This window comes from Barbus barbus, assembly GCF_936440315.1.
Source record: "Barbus barbus genome assembly, chromosome: 49".
Lineage (NCBI taxonomy): Eukaryota > Metazoa > Chordata > Actinopteri > Cypriniformes > Cyprinidae > Barbus > Barbus barbus.
The window spans coordinates 16,842,286-16,863,264 of record NC_136727.1 but is presented as its reverse complement, the minus strand read 5'-3'; the positions used below and the strand labels follow the sequence as shown (position 1 = coordinate 16,863,264).

The following is a 20,979-nucleotide window of genomic DNA, read 5'->3' as shown; positions in this document are numbered from 1 at the left end:
AACTGGCTTGCAAACATTTTAATTTGTTTTGTACCATAACTTGTCATTTTCTAAAAAAAACAATAACACAAAATACACAAATAAAACAAAAAATAAATGAGCACAAAATGTCATTCTCATTTTTGTAAGGCCAATTGTATGTTTATATCAATTTATTACAATTATGGTAAGGAAGCATAAGCCTTATAAAGGAAACAGTTGATTGAATCTGACTTCTGGATCATCTAGTATTTACTTCTCCGTATTTCTCTCTGATGAAGAAATCCATAAATAATGGCAAACAAATCTGCCAGTGATTAAATGATTTGACCTCTTCTCGAGTTAAAATTTCGCTCTCTTTCTCTCTACTCTCGTTTCCATCAGCAGAAAGTGGTTCGAGACACATTCCTGATGCTCCCCTGCAGGCTCTTGGGTGTCAGTGTGTAGGCAGACCAGAGTGGGTGGAACATTTCTGATGAAAATAATTGATCGAGGGAGAGAGGCAAAGAGATTTAAAATAGTGAGGTTAGAGCAAAGCCAAACAAACAATCACTCACCACGTAAACACTCACAGGACAGTAGCAGAGCTCAAATACCTCTGTAAAGAACTGTGCATAACATGCAACTGTAATGAGATTACAAAGTATAATGAACACATTTATAATGACTTAATAGGAACATTCTGGGTTAAACACAACTTAAGTTTACTTGACAGCATCTGTGATATGCTATATATAAATCACAGACAATTATTTTGACTCGTCCTTGGGTTTGCATTAAAGTTTTACAAAAGAAATAGAAATAAAAACAGTGTTGCAATTTTGTTGCTGCTAAATGGTATAAATAAGAATAGTTTTACAAACTTTAAAATTTACATCTAAATTTGTTCTCTAAAAAAGTGTTTATCGCTGCATGATGTAACAATTTGCATAAGAATGGTTTGTATTTGTGTGACAATTTTGTAAGAATGGTTTTACAAACTTTACAATTTACACCAAAATTAGATTTGTAAAAAATTTGTTTTAATGCTGCATGATGCAACAATTTATGTAAGAATGGTTTTATGAACAATTTAAACCAAAATGTATATTTGCGCTATAGATAACGAGACGGTTTAAACTAAGAATACTTGACCAAACTGTCAAATTTACACAAAAAAAAAATTCTGTAACATTTAAAGCAGAAAAAACTAATGGCGTAAAACAGTAGATGTAAAATGGTTTATGAACAACCAAAATATGTTCTGCACAACAAATTTATGAACAATTTAAATCAAAATTCATATGTGTGCTACAGAGCAAGAAAGTTCACAGAAGAATAGTTGTTCGAGCTTTACAATTTACACCAAAATTTGTTCTGTAAAAAATGTGTTCTAATGATGCATGATGCAAAAATTTACATAAGAATAGTTTAACTTTATATTTCTGTTTAAAGAGTGAGACAGTTTTGTAAGAATAATTTGACAAACTTTACAATTTAAACCAAAATGTATATTTTAAGACTGTTTATTTAAGAATACTTTTTAGAACTTTACACTTAACACTGGAATTACATGAAGCAATAATTATTTTTTTTAATTTGTATGAAAAACAATTTACACAGACATTTTTGTAAGATTTGCATAAGAATGTTTTTAAACAATTTAAACCAAAATTTATATTTGTGTTAGACCACAAGACTGTTTACCTAAGAGTACTTTACAATTTACAGCTAAATTAATTCTGTAACATTTAACGCAGAAATTTGTTCTATTAACAATTGATGTAGAATTCTTTCTGTAAACCAAAATTCATATTTGTGCTACAGAACAAGACAGTTTACGTAAGAATAGTTTTACAAACTTTACAATTTACACCAAGATTCATTCTGTAAAGAAAAGTGTTAAAACTGCATGAAGCAACAATTTACATAATGTATTTTTTTTTACATTTTAAACCAAAATACATATCTCTGCATCAACAGAAAGGCAGTTTAAGAATAGTTTTCCAAACTTCAGGATTTACACCAAAATTTGTTCTGTAAAAAAACATATCTGACATGACATAATTTACACAAGGATAGTTTTTATGAAATATTTATACAGAAAGTCATTCTACTCTGTGTTTCAAATGAGTCCCATCATGGGGAATTTGAGTTTCACGCTTCATGCAACCGTAAAAATTATTATTTTTATAACGGGAAGAACTGTGAGCAGGAATTCTAAGCAGTTTGGGTGGCGAGCTTTCCTCGCAGCTTCAGGTAATGGCACGAGTTTTCCACCTCATTCACACTGCGAGTACAACCCTGTGGTTCTCACAGCGCAGGCTTGGCACATGAATTTAGGAACAGGTGCCAGCCCAGTGTCACCTCTACAGAAGATTAGCAAGGATTGGCTGTGGAGCACACTGTTCAGGACTCTGCATACAGTGGGCATCACGGGCACCTCCGGCAGGCACTTTGAGGTCTTGCCACATGGCATGCACACACGCAGTGAACACAAAGGCAGCCCTATGGATTCTCACCTCGAGTAAAGTGTCAACTGGCATGCGGCGTGGCACACCTGTGCCAAACGGATGGCCAAAATCAGCTATGTTCAACAATGTCTGCATTTATAAGTTCATAGTGTGTTCAGCATATTTATATCATTTATATAATACAGTAACATACATGATATGCGTAGGACTGCAAACTGAAAATTAAAATGGTAAAAAAAATATATTATTTGCCAGGTGACTGTTATATTGAAAACACGAATTCAGAGCGTTCACATCAAAACAACGCTCCTGGTCATTCGTACATATGATTTCTACAACATTTTGCCCAAAGCTCTTTATCTTTGATGGTTTGGATGAGGGCTTCTTCTTAGTTTAGCCATAGTTCTGTAAAGGTCACCATATGCATAAAACTTTTCAGCTGTCCTTTGTAAGGTGAACTTTACTCACATAAAAGAAAAGTGTTGGGAAATGTCAGCTACTGGATATGGATCTGTCAGCATATGGCTGGATGTAACATATATTTGAATAGCGTGATCAAATAATAAGACTTGAGATTGAGACTTTATACTGTAAAAAAAATGTTTTACAACAACTGAACCTTTTCTCAATACAGTTCTGATGTCTTATGTGGTGATTCCCAGTACATTCTATTGAAGTGTAAGAAATTCTGCCGCAGTATAGACCATTTTCAGCACTGAATAAGCTCAACATGGCGCCCGCAGTAATACCTGCTTGTGTGTTTGTGCCCCTGAAGAAAACAGCTGTGGCAGACAAGATCTAAGTCTCTTTAAAGCTCCATCCTCCTTCTCTCATCCTGAGAAAATCTGTCTTTTGGGAGGGATATTTGCGGTGCGCCCTGTCCTTGTCTCAACCTGGCTTGTGAGGTCAGGAAAAGCTGAATAATAAGCACAATTTTGTCTGTGATGTGGATATTAGCTACTCACTCCCACTTTTAAATAGACGTCACTGTTAAGTGAAGTGTCTAATATGTCCTTAGATAACACTAACACCAGCACAGTGGAGTCAAAAGCACACTGAAAAAATATGATTCTGCTGTAGAACTTTCTTCATGGAATGAATAAGATTCACATCTACAGGAAAAATATTTAACACTTATTGTCAAATAAAGTAAAAAAAGTAACTGTGTGTTATGTGAACATTTCACAAATTTATCAGTGCTGCATGATGCTAAAATTTATGCAAAAATGGTTTCATGAAAAATCACTCTATGAAATTAGTCTTATAAACAAATATGTTTGCGCTGCGTAGCAATTTACATAAGAAAAGGTTTTGTGAAAAATTCGCCCAGAAATTTGTTCTGCAGAAGACTTTGTCAGCACTGCATGATGTGTACATTTATGCAAGAATGATTTTACAGAAATTTGTTTTTGTTTTTCACAATTATCACGATTCAAGATAAGGGGGCAGAAAATGTAAACAGTTATATCAATTCATTAAGTTAATCAATATCACACAATATCAAAATCACCATGGTTACAAATGTGATATTGATTTTATTCATTTTACATTTACATTTAGCTGACGCTTTTATCCAAAGCGACTTACAATTGCTATATATGTCAGAGGTCGCACGCCTCTGGAGCAACTAGGGGTTAAGTGTCTTGCTCAGGGACACATTGGTGTCACACAGTGGATTCGAACCCGGGTCTCTCACACCTGTAAGTATGTTTTCATATTTAAAGAATTTGCCACTGATGATTCAATCGCGAGTTTTGAGCAGTGTAGAGTAGTGTTTGTTTGTCGTTTCTTCAATCACAAATGCAGACATGGTGATGTTTACGCGGCTTGATGCAACGCGACGCATAAAAAGACAGTATAAGTCATTATAATCAGTAATTATGTCCCCACTGGATGCAACAAATGCCTTGTTTGTAATGGGTTTTTATTGTTTTTTGTGTCATCGCGCCGGGACACGGCATCACAATACAGTGAGGGGCGTAACATTGCCGAGGTATTCGGCCAATCACAACGCACTGGATAGCTGGCCAATCAGAACGATGAGCTTTGTAAAAATCAGCACGTTTCAGAAAGGCACGGCATAGAGGAGCAACAATAATGTACAGTATGTGGAAAATAATGTGTTTTTTGAATCTTAAACCGCATAAACACATTTCATTACACCAAATACACAAAATAATGTTATTTTTAGCAATGTCATATGAACCCTTTAAACAGACGTTTGGTCTGTAAACAAATGTTTTATCAATTTACTTAATTTTTTTCTTTTTAAATATGCATGTTGCTGAAAGATGCTACAATTTAAGCAACAATGGTTTTATGGAAAAATATGCACGTTGCTGAATGACAATTAGTTTCGTAAAAAAAATTTTTAAAAAATTCTGCCGTGATTTACGCAAGAAAGATTTTGCGGACAATTTGCACAGAAATGTACGCTGACAAATTTGTCGGCACTGTGTGGTGCATCAATTTAAGCAAGAGTGGTTTTACAGGCAATTTGTTTCTTGAATGATGCAATAATTTATGTACTATGGTTTTTACGAACAATTTACACAGAAATTCATTCTCTAAATGAATGTGTCAGTTTACACAAGTGGTTTAATGAACATTTTACAGAAAGTGAACTTTAGAACAAATAGTCTCAGTACTAACAAATTACACAGAAGTTTGTTATGTAAAGAAATTTGTTGGTGAATTTACATGAGAATGGTTTTTATTAACTTTTTAAGCAAGATTCAAGTTGACAGGCAAAATCTTCCTATTCATCCAAATTGAATTATATATTAGAGATAACATTAAATGATATTCGGTTCAAATCAAAATAGAAATTTATTCGTAAAATCTGTCAACTGGAATTAGAATAAAACCTTATTCATAGATAAAGGTTTGTATCATTTGTTGTCGCTTAGATCCTTTCATTTTTTTCATGAAAGGATTTTCACAACCAATTTTACATCAGGCATATTTAGGAGTATTTTAGAAAGGCAGCATTACCTAACAACAGTAGAAACAATAGCCCACTCCTTTGAGTGAGCACTGCAGAGAGAGTCCCTAGCTGCTAAAATTTAGTAAGATCACTGCAACGTATTTCCAACCAGTCAAAGGCCAGTTATTGTAAAATGCATGTATTGATTTAATCTTGTAGCACAGGGGGGAAAAAACTAACTTTTTCTGTAAACAAGAGAACTGTTGCAAGGTAAGGGTTTCATTTTTGTCTGGCAGCCAGTGTGCCTCATTCAGTGAAATAATATAGATTATAATAATGTCAATTTATTATAAAGTAATAATTATTATTATTATTATTTGAGTCAAAGACACAGCTGCAGAAAATACATGGTTACATTTTATCATTTGCATTTAGCACTATTTTTCCCTGCTTCCCATGGCTGTATCAAAACAGGCACGGGTGACGACCTACCAGTGGAAAACCACAATTCAACAGTAGATCTCTGTTGTTTACTTGACATTCAAACAGTGTCACTGTAGATCAACATGAAACAAACTGCACAGCAGATGGATTGTAAAATACATACTATTGAGTATGAAAAATCAATCAGCTTACCTTGATTGTGGGTTTCTTGGTGGAAAATCCTCGGTACCATCCTGTAATAGACAAAATAAAAATGTTAATTGAGAAACATTGAAAATCAAATAATAATAATAATAATAAAATGAAATACCCACAAATCAGACTGACATTTAAAAAAAAAAAACGCCCGTTTCCACCACTGAATAAAGAATTTATAAAGCTAATTGCGACTTTTTATTTCACAATTCGGACTTTTTGTCTTGCAATTGCGAGTTTACATCTGGCAATTCTGTCTTTTTTCTAAGAATTGTGAGATATGAACTCAAAATTGCCAGTTATAAAGTCAGAATTGCTTGATTTAAAGTCACAAATTGCAGGCTATAAACTTGCAATTGTGAGTTATAAAGCCAGAATTGTGATATATAAACTGGAAATTCTGAATTATTTACTCAGAATTGCGTGATAAAAACTCACAATTGCGAATTATTGAGTCCAAATTGTGAGATATAAACTCGCAATTTAATAACAATAATCTTTTTCCCCAACATTCAGAACTGGACTTTATAACTCACAATTTCAAGTTTATATCTTGCAATTCTGACTATATTACTCACAATTGTGAGTTTATATCTCACAAAATTGAGCTAGATGCAAACTTGTAATTGCGGAAAAAAAAGAATTGTGAGATAAAAAGTCGCAATAACCTTTATTTATTTAGTTTTTATTCAGTGCCAGAAATGGGCTTCCATAGCACCAGTATGCAACGACCAAAAATAAATAAAATAAATCTCAGACAAAAAAGAACTGTTCAGATGAAATATGACAGGCACTCAATAAATGTGTTGAGATGTAGCGCTCCCTATGATCAAAAGGTAAATTCAAAATGTATTTTGGGGCATCTTACTCAAGTGGGTGTCCTGGCCCATGTAGTTTTATACATCTGTAATATTCACCCATGAAATATACTGTATATCCAAATGTTAGTTCTTTTTGTCAACATATTGAACTGTATGCTGCATGCACATACACACTTGACTTTTTGACGCTGAAAAAGCACTTCACTACATCCCTAATGCACTGAATCGCATTTTCACAGCAACTATGCCATGTTGAAGGCCATATCTTTTAGATGAGGTGGAACATAAAGACTGGAACTTATAGTACACTAAGGTCTGGGCCATCAATTTCACTGGCTGATGTCCAAAACATCTCAGAAATATTCTGCCTTCCCGCAGATTCACCACACTGCTACAGAGCCCACTAACATCATAATAAGCCTTCAGTCCATAATAAACGAGCTCAAAACATTCAAATCTCAAGTCTCTGCACAGTATGTCACCTTATTATTACAGTAAGAAAGCCAGCTGTTAGCAACGCTAGCCGCATAAATGGCTACATAATGACACATTAAATCACAACTAAATAGTCGCCTGGAGTAAAAACACTTCTTTTTTCTACACTGCTTGCTCAGCAAGGCTTTTTATTACCGTTTCAAACTAACTTTTTAATGAAAAAGATGAAGAGCAAACATTTTTGATGTGGTAAAATACTTTCATCCATTGGTTGATTTCCCTGAACAGTATAAACACTGAGACAAATTCAAAACATTGCTCTGTTTCTTTAATCAACATAGCAACAAGAGATCAACCAATGGCATGAATTTAGGGTGGGACAATCTGACCAATAACAAATGAGGGGTGTGTTCAGGAAACATTGTTTTTGCACTTCTTCACTGTGTAAATCATCTTATAGCAAAAAGTAGTAAAATCATGAGGTCTGAAGATTTTGATATCAAAATAAAAGTGAATTATTCAGTTAATCAATTAAAACAACGTGGAAACAAGACATTTTTACACAATCGCTGCTGATGAAAACTGGGGGTAAAAACATTAAAAATGTTGAAGGTGATACAATAAATACTGCTGGTAACAAATAAACTGCGATATAACATTATGTGATAAAATATGAATAAAGTGTATACCAAATAATTTACGTGAAAAAAGCTTATAGTTTCACCAAATACTGCAAATACATCTATATACGTACTTCTCCAATTCCTGTCTTTTTTTTCTCACACTGTATTTGTCTGGGAAAAAAGAGCCTTGGCTACATCATCTACCAAATTATTCCTTGGCTTTTCTCTGCTTGAGTATTTCTCAATTAATTAGAGCATAAATAACCGGTGCCTCCCCTAAAGCTAAATCATTAACTATTAGCTAAAAAAAAGAGAGAAAAAATCAGCAACCTTTCTGAAGAAAAATGCCACAAAAAACCATACCACAAAGCTGCTGCTCTGGGTGGTTGCCAGGGTGTTGCTATGCAGTTGCTAAGGTGTCTTGAGTGATATCAGCATGTTGCCAATAGGTGTTCTGGGTAGTTGCCAGGATGTTGCTATGCAGTTGCTAAGGTGTTTTGTGTGATGGTAGCATGTTGCTATGCCAATATTTGTTCTTGGTAGTTGCCAGAGTGCTGTTATGCAGTTGCTAAGGTGTCTTGAGTGATGTTAGCATGTTGCTATGCCAATAGATGTTATGGGTGGTTGCTTGGGTGTTGCTATGCAGTTGCTTAGGTGTCTTGAGTGATGTTAGCATGTTGCGCGTTTATTTTCGGTCCGCCGGGAAACAAAGATGCCGTGGCGCCAAACCCCCTCACAAAAGAAGAAAGGCGTTGTGTTTACAAATGTGACGACAAACGCTTATCAGGGTTAACTAAATGCTGGATTTTCAAAAGTATGTGAAATATTTAAAGTTCGCGGCATAGAATGTTTAAAACACGTCCGAGAGTTTCACACACCTGTTTGTTATTGTGGCGACATTTCCACGCTCCGAAACGTGACACTAAACGAAACAAACTATGATTGGTTGTTTTACATGTCGGTCAAATTGCCTCATGGGCGGGCCTTGGCCAATGAAAGCTACGCGAGACTAGGAGAATACTAACATTGACTGGCCATTCACTCAATTGAACTGGAATGGCTCAAACCAAAAGACCCTGTTGTTTCATATAGGCCAGGGATCCACAAATCTGGCTCACAAGATCCACTTTCCTGCAGAGTTTATATCTAACCCTAATCAAACACACCTGAGCATGCTATTCAGTGTCTTCGGGATCATTAGAAAATCACAGGTGGGTAAGATTGGTCAAAGTTGGAGCTAAACTCTGCATGAAAGTGAGTTTAATGAGCCAGATTTTAGGATCCCTGATATAGGCTATGATTTTCAGAGGCTGTTTGAAAATGAACCTTTCAACCAAGTCCTCCAGATTCTGAAGTTGAGAGTGAGATAAAGGTGTGGTTGCAGATTCAAGAGACAGAGTGGGTGGACGAAAGGAGCGCTACCACCGTCTGCTGAATAGCTGAGAGACCTCGGGAGAAGATTGAGCTTTGCCAATGAATACTTAGCACATCAAAATATGTTTTCAGCAGAGGTCAAAGTAATAATTTGATTTTTATATTTGTATAGATATGTAGTCCCTTTCAGAGTGTTATATTAGATGTGTCAACCTGAATTGAATGCTTTCTATTTTGTATTTAATAAATCCATTGATTTGAAATCCCTTTGGCAACTGTAAATTTTTGACAATACAGACATTAGTTATGTGGTCACTGCATCCATTTCAGATATCTAATAACTGTTTTTCCCAAAGACTTAAATTTTAGTATGCATTGTTGTAGATTAATAGTGTGGGCCCTGTGTGGGCCTAGTGAGGGCTTCGTGGGGGCTAAGTGAGGGCTGTCCGTGCAGCGCTAAAGGGCCAACGTTTTGCCAATGAGCAAATTCTCAATGGCCCTGCACTGGCAGCCCTCAGGCTTGTTTGCAGGGTACTAGGGTGTTCAGGATGGTTGCCAGGGTACGTCATTGCTAAAGTACACTGTGGGATGTTAGTACGTTGCTCTGTCTATACTACTCATTACTCATTTTACTAGCCACCTAGCAATATTAGCATACTATTTCAGAGATATAAAAACACCCTTCAATGTTCCACAATTTTATATGCAGGCCTTATCAAGCCTGACTAACTATGTAATGGCGCGATATTTGGACTCGGTAGAGAATCTGTGGAAACACAGGAAGTAAAATGTTTGTGTGTGATGCAATCATTTATGTAGCCATTTGTAAATAATCTGCCATGACAACCGTGGAAAAAATTCATAAGATTGGCTGCTAACGTCGCTCACACCTGTGGCCATCTGTCTCGAACGCAACCCAGACTCTGCCGCATTAATCATGGCAGTCTATCTTTGTTAGTATTCTCCCCAGGTGCATCTTGAAAATGGAGGAGGTGCATTTTGTAATTAGCTATTTGGTTTATGCAAGGAATGAGCGGGCTGCATCAGTCAGTGTTAGCCGTTTCCATTGTCACTTTCCATTTAGCACCACAACGAACCATGCCATGGACGAGGGGTCTTGTGTCAGGTTGTGCGACACAAATTGGCACTTGGTCCACATGAGTGTCAATATATTTTTAGCATATTAGCAATGTGGAAATGGTTTTGCCGTTAGCTTGCTACAAGCTGATGCACAGTAGCTAGCAAACAAGATGTTGAGGCCTCCTCTAGAGAATAATCCATACCAAAACAACCACAAAAAGTTTTCAGTGATGTATACAAAGAGTGTGTGTGCTAGAGGCTGACTGTAGGCATTAGCTGTGATAGATTAGCAGACGGCTCATGTTTGCTGGCGTGAGGTTTCCATGTGGACATGAGGAAACTCAGCATCAACACACAGCTGCCAACAAACAAACACCTGATGAAATGTGTCATCTCTGTCTGTGTCTCTCAACAGGTGTAGACTGCAGGGACTTGTTGAGCAGATTGTTCATGCTCACAGCTGTGGAGGTGACATGTCTATCTCAAGAGGTTTTGCTCTTTAGAGTGCCACACCCTTGTGGGATTAACACTAGACAGCTGCTCTCTGTCTGTCTGTCAGATTATCTATTATCTACATGTCTGTCTATCAGTCTGACTACATACCTGCTAATTACTGTCTCCGTCTCTCTGTAAATCTATCTATCTATCTAGATAGATGTGTCTGTCTATCTATCTATCTATCTATCTATCTATCTATCTGTCTGTCTGTCCGTCCGTCCGTCCGTCCGTCCGTCCGTCTATCAGTCTGTCTGTCTGTCTGTCCTACGCTACTTGTTATATTCCATTCTAGCTCTTTTGAAGTCTAGAGTATATTGAGTCTCCTTTTTGAAAATGTCTGTGTTGGACTGGGGACTGTTTACAGTTAAAAGGAAACTCCCTATGAGCATAAACAGTCAAATATCCTGTCAAGTCTTCAGACATACACTTCTCCCTCAAGTTCCCAGTGGATGCCACTGCAAAACCTTCAGTTCTCAAAACAGAGCGTTCCAATCAGACCACTGGCCACTGCAGGCCACCGCGACGCTCCAGAACCTGAAGCTTTGAAAAGCTTTGATTTTCCAGGCATCCATTACCTCTAAAGCATGGCACTGCAGCAAAACAATCAATACGTACAGCAAACTGCTAACCCTTTGAATCAGAGCACTGATTATCCCTGCCCTTGAGGCCAAAGCCAAAACTCTCACCTCACCAGGTGACCTGCAACTAATCCACTGCCCAAAACACACAATCTATCCATAAGCATTTCTTGTTTTCTTTGAACATGAACGGAGAAATTCTGAATAATGTCCAAGTTGCTATTTCTGTAGAATGAAAGTAGACTTGTTTAATGAATCACCAAAAAGACACTCTATCTGTAACTGCAGTCCCCCCCCAAAAAAAGTCAGGAACTGACTTTACAATAAGCAAAAAAAATGCACCCAAGACTACTTAAATTCACTCTACCAGCCAGACACCTGAGGTTGAATGGCAGGGTTTTATGTTTTGCCACTTTTGCAGACTAAAACATATTTCTTCCTCCTTTAAAAGGCTGTATTTCACTGGCTGAGGTACAATGCGGCATGCGTCTCTCTCACTCTTTGCCTGCAGGCTCTGAATATCAGGCTGTAGCCATGACCATTGACAGCTCTTGGGAACGAGCATTTTTTATTACTGACCTTTAAGCTGCGACACTCTGAAATTGAGCCACTTTTCTTTCAGGGCCCAGAGGGGGCTGCAACAAAAATCTATGAAAACTCTGTTACCTGGATGCGAATTTGTGTTCATTGCATTTCTGAATTACATTTAAATTCAAACAGTATTAACATGTTGACACAAGTTTGTAATAAGCAATGTTTTTTCAATAATGCACATAAAGAGAGAAATCAATATCAGAAATTTTTTCCACAAAGGTTCTTTTTTTAGGAATTTTCCTGAAATATTATTTATTTTTTATTTTTTTTATTTAGTGATGTTTAAGCCACTGTCTGTAATGTAGATATCTCAAACATGTCTCAGACTGATTTAGATCTGCCAAGAAACCAAAGTTTGCAAAAGACAAGATTTCAGTATGAAGTTGCTCATTAATTTTTTTCAAGACCAAACGATCTGAACGGTCCACATTCAATATATAGCTATTGCTGTTAAGCCAAACTTGAAATTGTTTTTTTTTTTTTTTTTTTATAATTAGTATTTTATTGAGTTTTTGAACATCACTGATACATTATAGTCAACATTATAGTCAACTTTACAATTTGAATCTTAACATGTATCCCATAGTAATGTCTAATAAAATAAGTCAAAAATAATCAAAAGCAATAAAAAAATAAATAAAAAAAATAAAAAAAAATAAAAAAACAACCACAAACGGAAAAAAAATTAAATAAAAATAAAAATTAGAAAATAGAAATTGTTTATATATATATATATATATATATATATATATATATATATATATATATATATATATATATATATATATATTCATTCCATTTCAACACATACATGTTTTACCAAATAAAAAGAACAGCACGTTTAGAGTTCATCCCACTCATTGATGTGAGCAGAAGTATTGGGACAGTTGAACATAAGGCAGATATAAAAGATTAAAAGCTATTATTTAGTTGCAGATCCCTTGCACACAATCACAGCAGTGAGTCTGTGACCCATAGACATCACCAGACTCTTGGTCTCATCCTTTGAAATGCTTTTCCAAGCCTTTAATGCAGACAATTCCAATTGTTGCTTGTTTTGGGGAGTTTCTGCCTTTACTCTCCTCTTCAGCTGGTGAAATTCATGTTCAATCAGATTTAAATCTGGAGATTGACTTGGGCAATCTAAGACTTTCCATTTCTTTGCCCTTATAAATTCCTGACTGAACTGGCAGGGTGTTTTAGGTCATTGTCCTGATGCAATATGAAGCACTTCCCAATGAATCTGGTGGCATTTTCTTGAATATTGGTAGGCAAGATGGTTTTGTACCCTTCCAAATTCATTCTGCTACTGTCATCATACATTGGGTCATCAGAAAAGTTGAGAGGGCCTGTTCCAGAGACAGCCATGCATGCCCATGCCATGACACCACCTCCACCATGCTTTACAGATGAGGCTGGATGCTTGGGATTATTGCGGTTCCCTTTTTTTCTCCACATTTTTACTTTCCCATCACTTAGATAAAGGTTCATCTTTGTATCATCGGTCCATAAACACAGTTCCAAAACTCTTCTGGCTCAACTTTGTGCTTTTTTGCAAACTCTAATCTTGCCTTTCTATTTTTGGTGCTGGTCAGAGGTTTGCATCTTGCTGTGTAGCATCTGTAATTCTGTGTCAAAGTCTCCTGAGGACAGTAGATTGTCAGAGCATCACCCCAGCTTTCTGGAAGTTGTTGGTGATTTTACAGACACGTCTTTTAGGGTTAATTTTCACAGCTTTTATGATTTGTCTGTCATCAACTACTGTTGTTTTCTCAGCCGATCAGGTCGTTGTTGGTTGCTGGTGTCGCTGGTGGTTTCCAAACTCTTGATTTCTCCATGCCCTTTGTTTTTGCTATAGCTATAATTTACTTCCTCTTTTCTTTTAGCATCCAAATTGCTTGCTTTTCTCTCAAAGTCAGCTCCCTCATCTTCATCCTGGTTTGTGTGTGTCATCATCGAATGCAAGATTCAGAATGCAGAAGTAATGGATATAACTGATACAACACATTCCCTGCTTTTAATATCTGAAGAATTAATGCAACAGGACACAGCTGATCACTTAGAAAGACCTGAGAGGCAACTGCTCCAATACTTATGCTCACATCAGATAGAGGGATGAAACTCTAAAAGTGCTGAACTTCTTAGCTGGGAAAACATCTATGTGTTGAATCACCCAATAATAAAATGTAACATTCTGTAGTTTTGTCTCATATTCATCTTTTAATCATATTTGTAAATGTCTTGACTCCACAGCCAACAGAGCAATTTTGTCTTTACTGTTCCAATACTTTTGGAGGGCACTGTATATATATATTAGGGGTTGCACCGACTAATCGACTTCAGTGCTCTGCCATGACGCTTTAATCTTGACGTCGACTAGACACTGATCCTATAGAGGGCGCAAGAGGATAAGAAATCATTAATTAATTATTAATTCATACTATGAAAGCGTTCCACAAGACATGTGTGATTATATTACTGGATGCTCAAAACTGAACGGGAGAATGCATGTTTTAAACCGCTTATTGTAAAGGTAAATTAATCGCATTCTAATCTAATGCGCTGCTGCACTATAACACACACACATAGGCTTCAGACAGTAGCGCTAACATCACACGCAGATCGCACGCACAGAATCATTCAGCGCGGAAATGTATTGTCAACACGGTTCTGTGATTTCTCAAAATAGCTTAGAAACAAAAGTTCAAAAGTTGCAAAAGTTCAAGCATATATTTCTTAATAACTATGTGCCTTCCTGTAGCTCAAATAGTAGAGCATGGTGCTAGCAACGCCAAGGTCATGGGTTCGATTCCCAGGGAAAGCAAGAGCTGATAAAATGTAAAAACTGTGACTTGAATTCAATGTAAGTCGCTTTGGATAAAAGCGTCTGCTAAATGCATAAATGTAACTAAATCCCACAGCTTCCCTACTATTAGAGATATGCTGCCAGGTAGAATTAAATGGTTTAATTTACACGCAATTGCTCTCACTAATGCATTCATTCATATGAATGTAATCTATGTGCTACTTATCTGTGTCTGATTTAGAACGAGCAGAAATATAACGAGCAAAGATGAAAGAACTGATAAAAATAAGCTGTTATAGGAGCAATAGCCATGTGGGCAGTCCTGTGTCATATGCCATAGCTGTGCACAAGGTGTTTGTCTCAGCTCCAGACTTATTTGTTCATTAATGACGTCATCAGCGACTAGTCGACTTCGAATTGACTTTCATCACATAAAAGTTTACTTTAAAAAGTCGTTCAACCTCTAATATATCTGTGTGTGCGTGTGTGTGTGTATATATATATATACATAATATACATATTCATCATTGTTAAATAAAGGAAAAATATATATATATATCAGACGAAATGAGTTTTGATTGGAGATCAAAATGAATGGATACTATTGGTTGTGGGCACATAGTGCAACCTGAAAGAAAACAAGGAAGCTGATTGGCCATCGAAACTTCACGTTACATAGAACCAGGTGCGCTTGTTTGATTATCAGTGTGCAGAGGGGGATCTCTGTTGGAAAAGTGAATGTGCTTTTCCTACCCAAGTTGGTGTTGATACTGGTTATGAAACCCATGGAGAAAGATTGCTAAAGCATGCACGGATGTAGCCATTGAGTTTGGAGTAAACCACATGCTCAGTTTGTTCAAAGACAGCTGGGAAAAGCCACAATGTGTTGATCAACTTTGAGATGCTACTGATAGGATAAAGACTAATTTCTTTAGTGACTGCAGATTGTTTAAAAGACCAATTGTGAATGTCTTGCAAGTTGTTTGTTAAAGCTAGCGGGTTTAGCATCTAATATGCTAACTGGCCATGTGCAGTAAATGCATTTGATTTAGTGCTGCTGTTGAACCGCTATGTACTGTATTTTGTGATTTGGGAGTATTCTAGTAACATTGGTTGTAGTTTAAATTAGTTAAACATCCTTAAATGACCACATTACTGTGTGTAGTAACTCATATATTTATATATTGTCTCTGTATAGGTTATTAAGCTAAGCATCTGAGCTAAGCATCTGAATTAAACTCTGAAAATAAGCAAAGGAAGATAAAGTCGTTGCTGAAAGATTTCAATAAATTGCTTTGATGAAATGTTTTGAGTTATTCCATGCACCCTCTGATGTTTATTGAAGCCTTTTCAAAGTTTGGGCAGACATTGAGGCTGAGAAGAATCCCTAAATAACTTGACAGTTACAGTATGTAAAACATTTTTTCCTTTGTTTACATTGTATGCCTCATTGCTGAGAACTTTACATAGAAAAGTATCTTGAGCTATTAAAAAAGCAACCCCTAAGCAATAACATTTCCACTGGGAGATAAAGCTAGTCTCAAAGTAAACTGATTTGAGAATAAATGAATCATACAAAAGGTGACTTGTTAAATGTTTGAAGCCTAGGGAGAACCATAAACATAGAAGATCTTGCTTCATCTACTTCTCACAATATTGCTGATAAAGGAAGATTACTCATGGAAAAAGTGAATGAACTCTCGATCAATACTGGAGGACCGATGTGCCACGGCTAATATCACATGATCAGTCCTGTTATCTGAGCGAGCCAGCACATTCAAGCCAGGGTGCCGATGTACAGCTTTCATCAAAGCAATCGATGATACGCCCATGAAACAAGCCCTTGTCTTGAAATGGGCACACAACAATGCCATCAACTGCATCTGCAGAACTGAGGTAACTGTAAGCTAAAGCTAGCTAATAGCGCTGTTGTGCAAAAAGTCATGAAATAAAACCAAACTTATAAAACCTCTGACTTTGAAGAAGCTTCAGTTCTCTTAAAGTATACCTGATTATAAATATATGCTAATCAAACATGCATTACTGCTCTGTAGACTGAAATACAGTTGCATGATGACCCTAGAGGCGCCCTGAAAATCTGTGTTGAAAGTCTCTTGGTTACATTTAAGTATTCAAAATTATTCTGGTTCCTAAAGACTGCCGGCAGCACAAGTTACATACTGAGCAAAAAACGCAGAGACAGGAGAATTTGTCTTATTATATACAAGACGTACTGAACTAAGAGTGGGTGACAAATGTTGATATATCTCTTGGCACTTTCCATGAAGAGGTTACAAAGAAGGCTTGACATTTTATTTTAATGGTCATGTCAAACCTTTGGAAAATGTTTTCTATCCACCACAGGAGGTCGAATTAAGTATTTGTGCATCTTATTATTTTTGTCAACATGGCAATACAGTTTAATGGTTCTACCCTGACTCAGTTATTTGGTTTTTACAACAAGCATGCAAATTAAGTAATTTCGGGAAAAATAAAAATGAAAATTATACTTTAAAAAATAATTTGAAAAAGAATAAATGGTGACAGGGTTGATTTTTATTTTTTTTAAATAAACTGAGCAGTCACTCTGTAGGACAAAATATTTTTGGACCAAAAAGTGATTTTAAGTGTTATTAGTAACTTACATTTATTAAAATATTATATTATAAAAAAATCCTTTTAAAGTATTTACAAGATTTTCCATCAGTACCTGTTTGAAAAAATATGCTATCAAAAACATCAGCTTAAAAGTTTTACGATACTTCTGGAGAATGACTTACCTTCACACTTCTCCAGGATCTGAACCGTTTCTCCAAGCTCTAGAGTCAGACCATGTGGCACTGATCCGCGGAAACTACAGACCACTGAGAAAAGAAAAAAAGAGAAGAGAGAAACGAGTTAGATGCTTATTGAAAGTGTTCAGAGACAATTCATTGTAAATAAAACCACACAATTTGATGTTAAAAGCGAAGTAATTTCTGCGCAACTACCCTCCTGAACAGATTCCCAAACACTCCCCCTATCTGCCACTGGTCAGAAAGCCCCGCCCCCAACTCATGCTATTGGTTGAGTCAGGCTGGTCATACTGCTCAAAAAAACAGACCAATGAGTTTATAGCGCCACTATGGAAGCCCGTTTCCACTACCGAATAAAAAATTAAAAAGGTAACTGCGACTTTTTAACCTCACAATTCTGACTTTTTTCTCGCAATTGTAAGTTAACATCTTGCAATTCAGAAATGCGAGATATACACTTGCAATTGCAAGTGTATTCAAAACAGCAAGAAATAAAGTTACAATTGTGAGATATAAACTCGCAATTCTGACTTTTTTTCCTTGCAATTCTGACTTTTCTCTCACAATTGTGTGATATAAACTAGCAATTGTGAGAAATAAAGTCAGAATTACAAACAACAATTCTGATCTTTTTTCTAACATTTGCATGTTTGTATCTTGCAATTTTGAGTTTAATATCCCATAATTTTTGTCTTGCAATTCTGATTTATTTTCGCAGAATTGTGAGATATAAATTTGCACTTGCAAATTATATAGTCCAATTCTGAGTGAAAAAAAAAAACTATTTTCTTACAATTGCGAGTTTATATCTCACAATTCTGACTTGCAATTGCGTGTTATTGAGTCAGAATTGTGAGATATAAACACAATTGCAAGAAAAAAGGCAGAATTGTGAAACAAAAACTCGTAGTTACCCATTTTATTTTTTATTCTGTGGTGGAAACGGGTTTCCATACACCTGAGATGACACAATATTCAAATTTTGTTTTAAGGAAATCCGCCTACAAATGGTACAAGTTGACCTTCCATATTAACCATATTACATTATATAATACAAAGCAAGCACAATATTACAAAATATACCATTGGGGAACATTACACAATTAAAACACATCACTAAATTCAACAGAATAGAGGTGAATAACTGATGGCTTTCCATAGGAGCGAGCTCTTTATGTTCTCCATACATTTATTTTTCAGACCGTGAGATTTGGTTCAGTTATAGATTCACTGGATACTGGAATTTATGCTGTTGTTCAGGGATAAGCCAAAGATAAAGCCACTATCATATTCAGGTCATCTCTAGTCCACGCTTTTGCCGCTGGGTTCAGTAGAACAAAATGTGTTTTTTCCTTGTTTTGTTTTTTTTGGGCCACATTGTTTTCTTCCCTGTTAACTGCATTTTCTACCAAAATATAGTTACCATAGTGTTACTCCAGAAGCACTGTGATAACTTAGCATCAGTCACCACTGTAAGATAATTGAAATTTCACTCAAATCATTATGCTGATAATATAATTTATATATTTTTTTTACTTATGATGACTCAGTAGCACAGTATATGGTACCATGGTGCCTCTACAGTCCAGATGGGTTGAACAGTGCAGTGGCAATAATAGGATTTATTTTCAATGAATGCATTCCAGAATAGCAAAAACGGACATGTGCGGTTTTAAAAGCAGAGATATTCTGAATTGCCATGGTAACCTGGACAGACCATCCCAGGGAATTATCGAATCCATGCTGATGAAAAAGCTCATGCGCCTGAGAGCCTTGCTGATTCCAGCTTTCCAAGAGCAGAAATTTTTCCGTAACCACTGCGTCATGGGAACAACGTGGGAAAAATACTTCTAAACTCAACATGGCATTGAAAATTACTTTCTTAAAACACATTGCTAGTCTTATTTTGAACTATTTATGTCTATTATAATCCATTATGAATATACAACAATTTGCTCTTACTCTAAAACGACTTTCCTTTTCCGATGACATCACTTAGGCCATGCTGACTATTATCCAAAAACCAACTAGCTTTTCTGGTTCTAACTCCATCCTGGTGTGTATCTCCCAATTTTCATCATCCAATCCATTCCAAATGGATCAAATTAAGTCTTGTCCTGCATTTCTCCATTTCACTCAAGAAATACATCACATTACAGAACTAGCAAACGGCTATTCATATTAAATTTAAGAGCCAAAAATTGAGCATGTGTGTAAATAGAGATGTCTCTGAAGAGATATTTTTGTAAAATGAAATGGCCAGCGGATGGTTTATTTTCCAGTTTGGGGGACTGAATATACGGCATTTATATGTGGACTAAGGAGTGGGTTTTATTTTAAGGATGGGATTATAATGGTCAGACAGGCAGACCAGCTGAAATGCCGGGAACAAAGCTGAGTAATTTTTCTGAATCCATCTGTATTTGTGCAACATGATCCTGTCTGGCTTGTTTTGCTGTTGTACACAGACGTCTGATGGGGCCTCTCACAATCCCAAATTGATATCCACGTCTGCTCTTCCCAACATCTCGTCAAGAAACAAACTGTTCACGGTGTTACCATGGAACCGGTTACATTGCTGCTCTGGGAAACAATTCAAGCATCCGTGATTATTTGGAATAGACAATGGTTTAGATGACAAATGTGATATTGCATGTTGTATACATTTATTTGTAGACCACAATCCTTATTCATTGCCTGAGGAGTTGAATTATAGTTTGTACACTATTTGAAAGAGATCATGCATTCACTTCAATAGGAATAACTGCTTTTATAAGTAAAATGACATTTTATAGTCTCAGAGTGAACATTTTTAAAGTAAAAAAAAAAAAAACGCAGTCAACAGTCAAACAGGGAAAGAGCGTCTTTCAGAATTATTCATGTTCGTTTACCCATTTCTGATGGCATTGTACCATTTGTTATTTATTTTCAAAGATCACGGTTTAATATTTAATGCTTGTTAGAAGGCTCCCTCTGCAGTTTCCACAAAAACATGTGACTGCCGCCAGAGGTCTGCATTTAGTGAATAATTCAATAGCTTTAAAAGAGCTTTTCATGAGTTAATCCCACTAAAAGATGGCTCTACATAAACAATATGTGTCTTGAATATGGAAGACTATTAATGGCATCAGAAATGGCCCTAATGCTGTAAAACAAATTAAAAATGCTGTCCGGTTAATATTCAGGTCGCCAAGATGTCTGTAAAATAGAAAATCATGCAGAACATGATTATTCATGTTAGTCTACAAACACCTGAGAAATATCTTAAAAATAGTGAAAACATCTATCTGACAGAAACATACTGCCTCAAAACACATACACTGAATATACCGTGGTAAATATTTGCATGACTATGACAAGATAGGATTCCCTTATGAA

General features: G+C 36.1%; 1 protein-coding gene across 1 annotated transcript in view; it reads right to left on the bottom strand.

The window, feature by feature from the left end:
• Positions 1-20,979, bottom strand: part of LOC306867622 (dedicator of cytokinesis protein 3-like) — a gene marked incomplete at both ends in the record, with an annotated part of 204,398 nt that overhangs the window by 139,596 nt on the left and 43,823 nt on the right. Inside the window, 2 exons of the mRNA XM_079413390.1 lie at positions 5,995-6,035; positions 17,587-17,670. Coding sequence (XP_079269516.1) covers positions 5,995-6,035; positions 17,587-17,670 — 125 coding nt within the window. The remainder of the gene's footprint in view (positions 1-5,994; positions 6,036-17,586; positions 17,671-20,979) is intronic.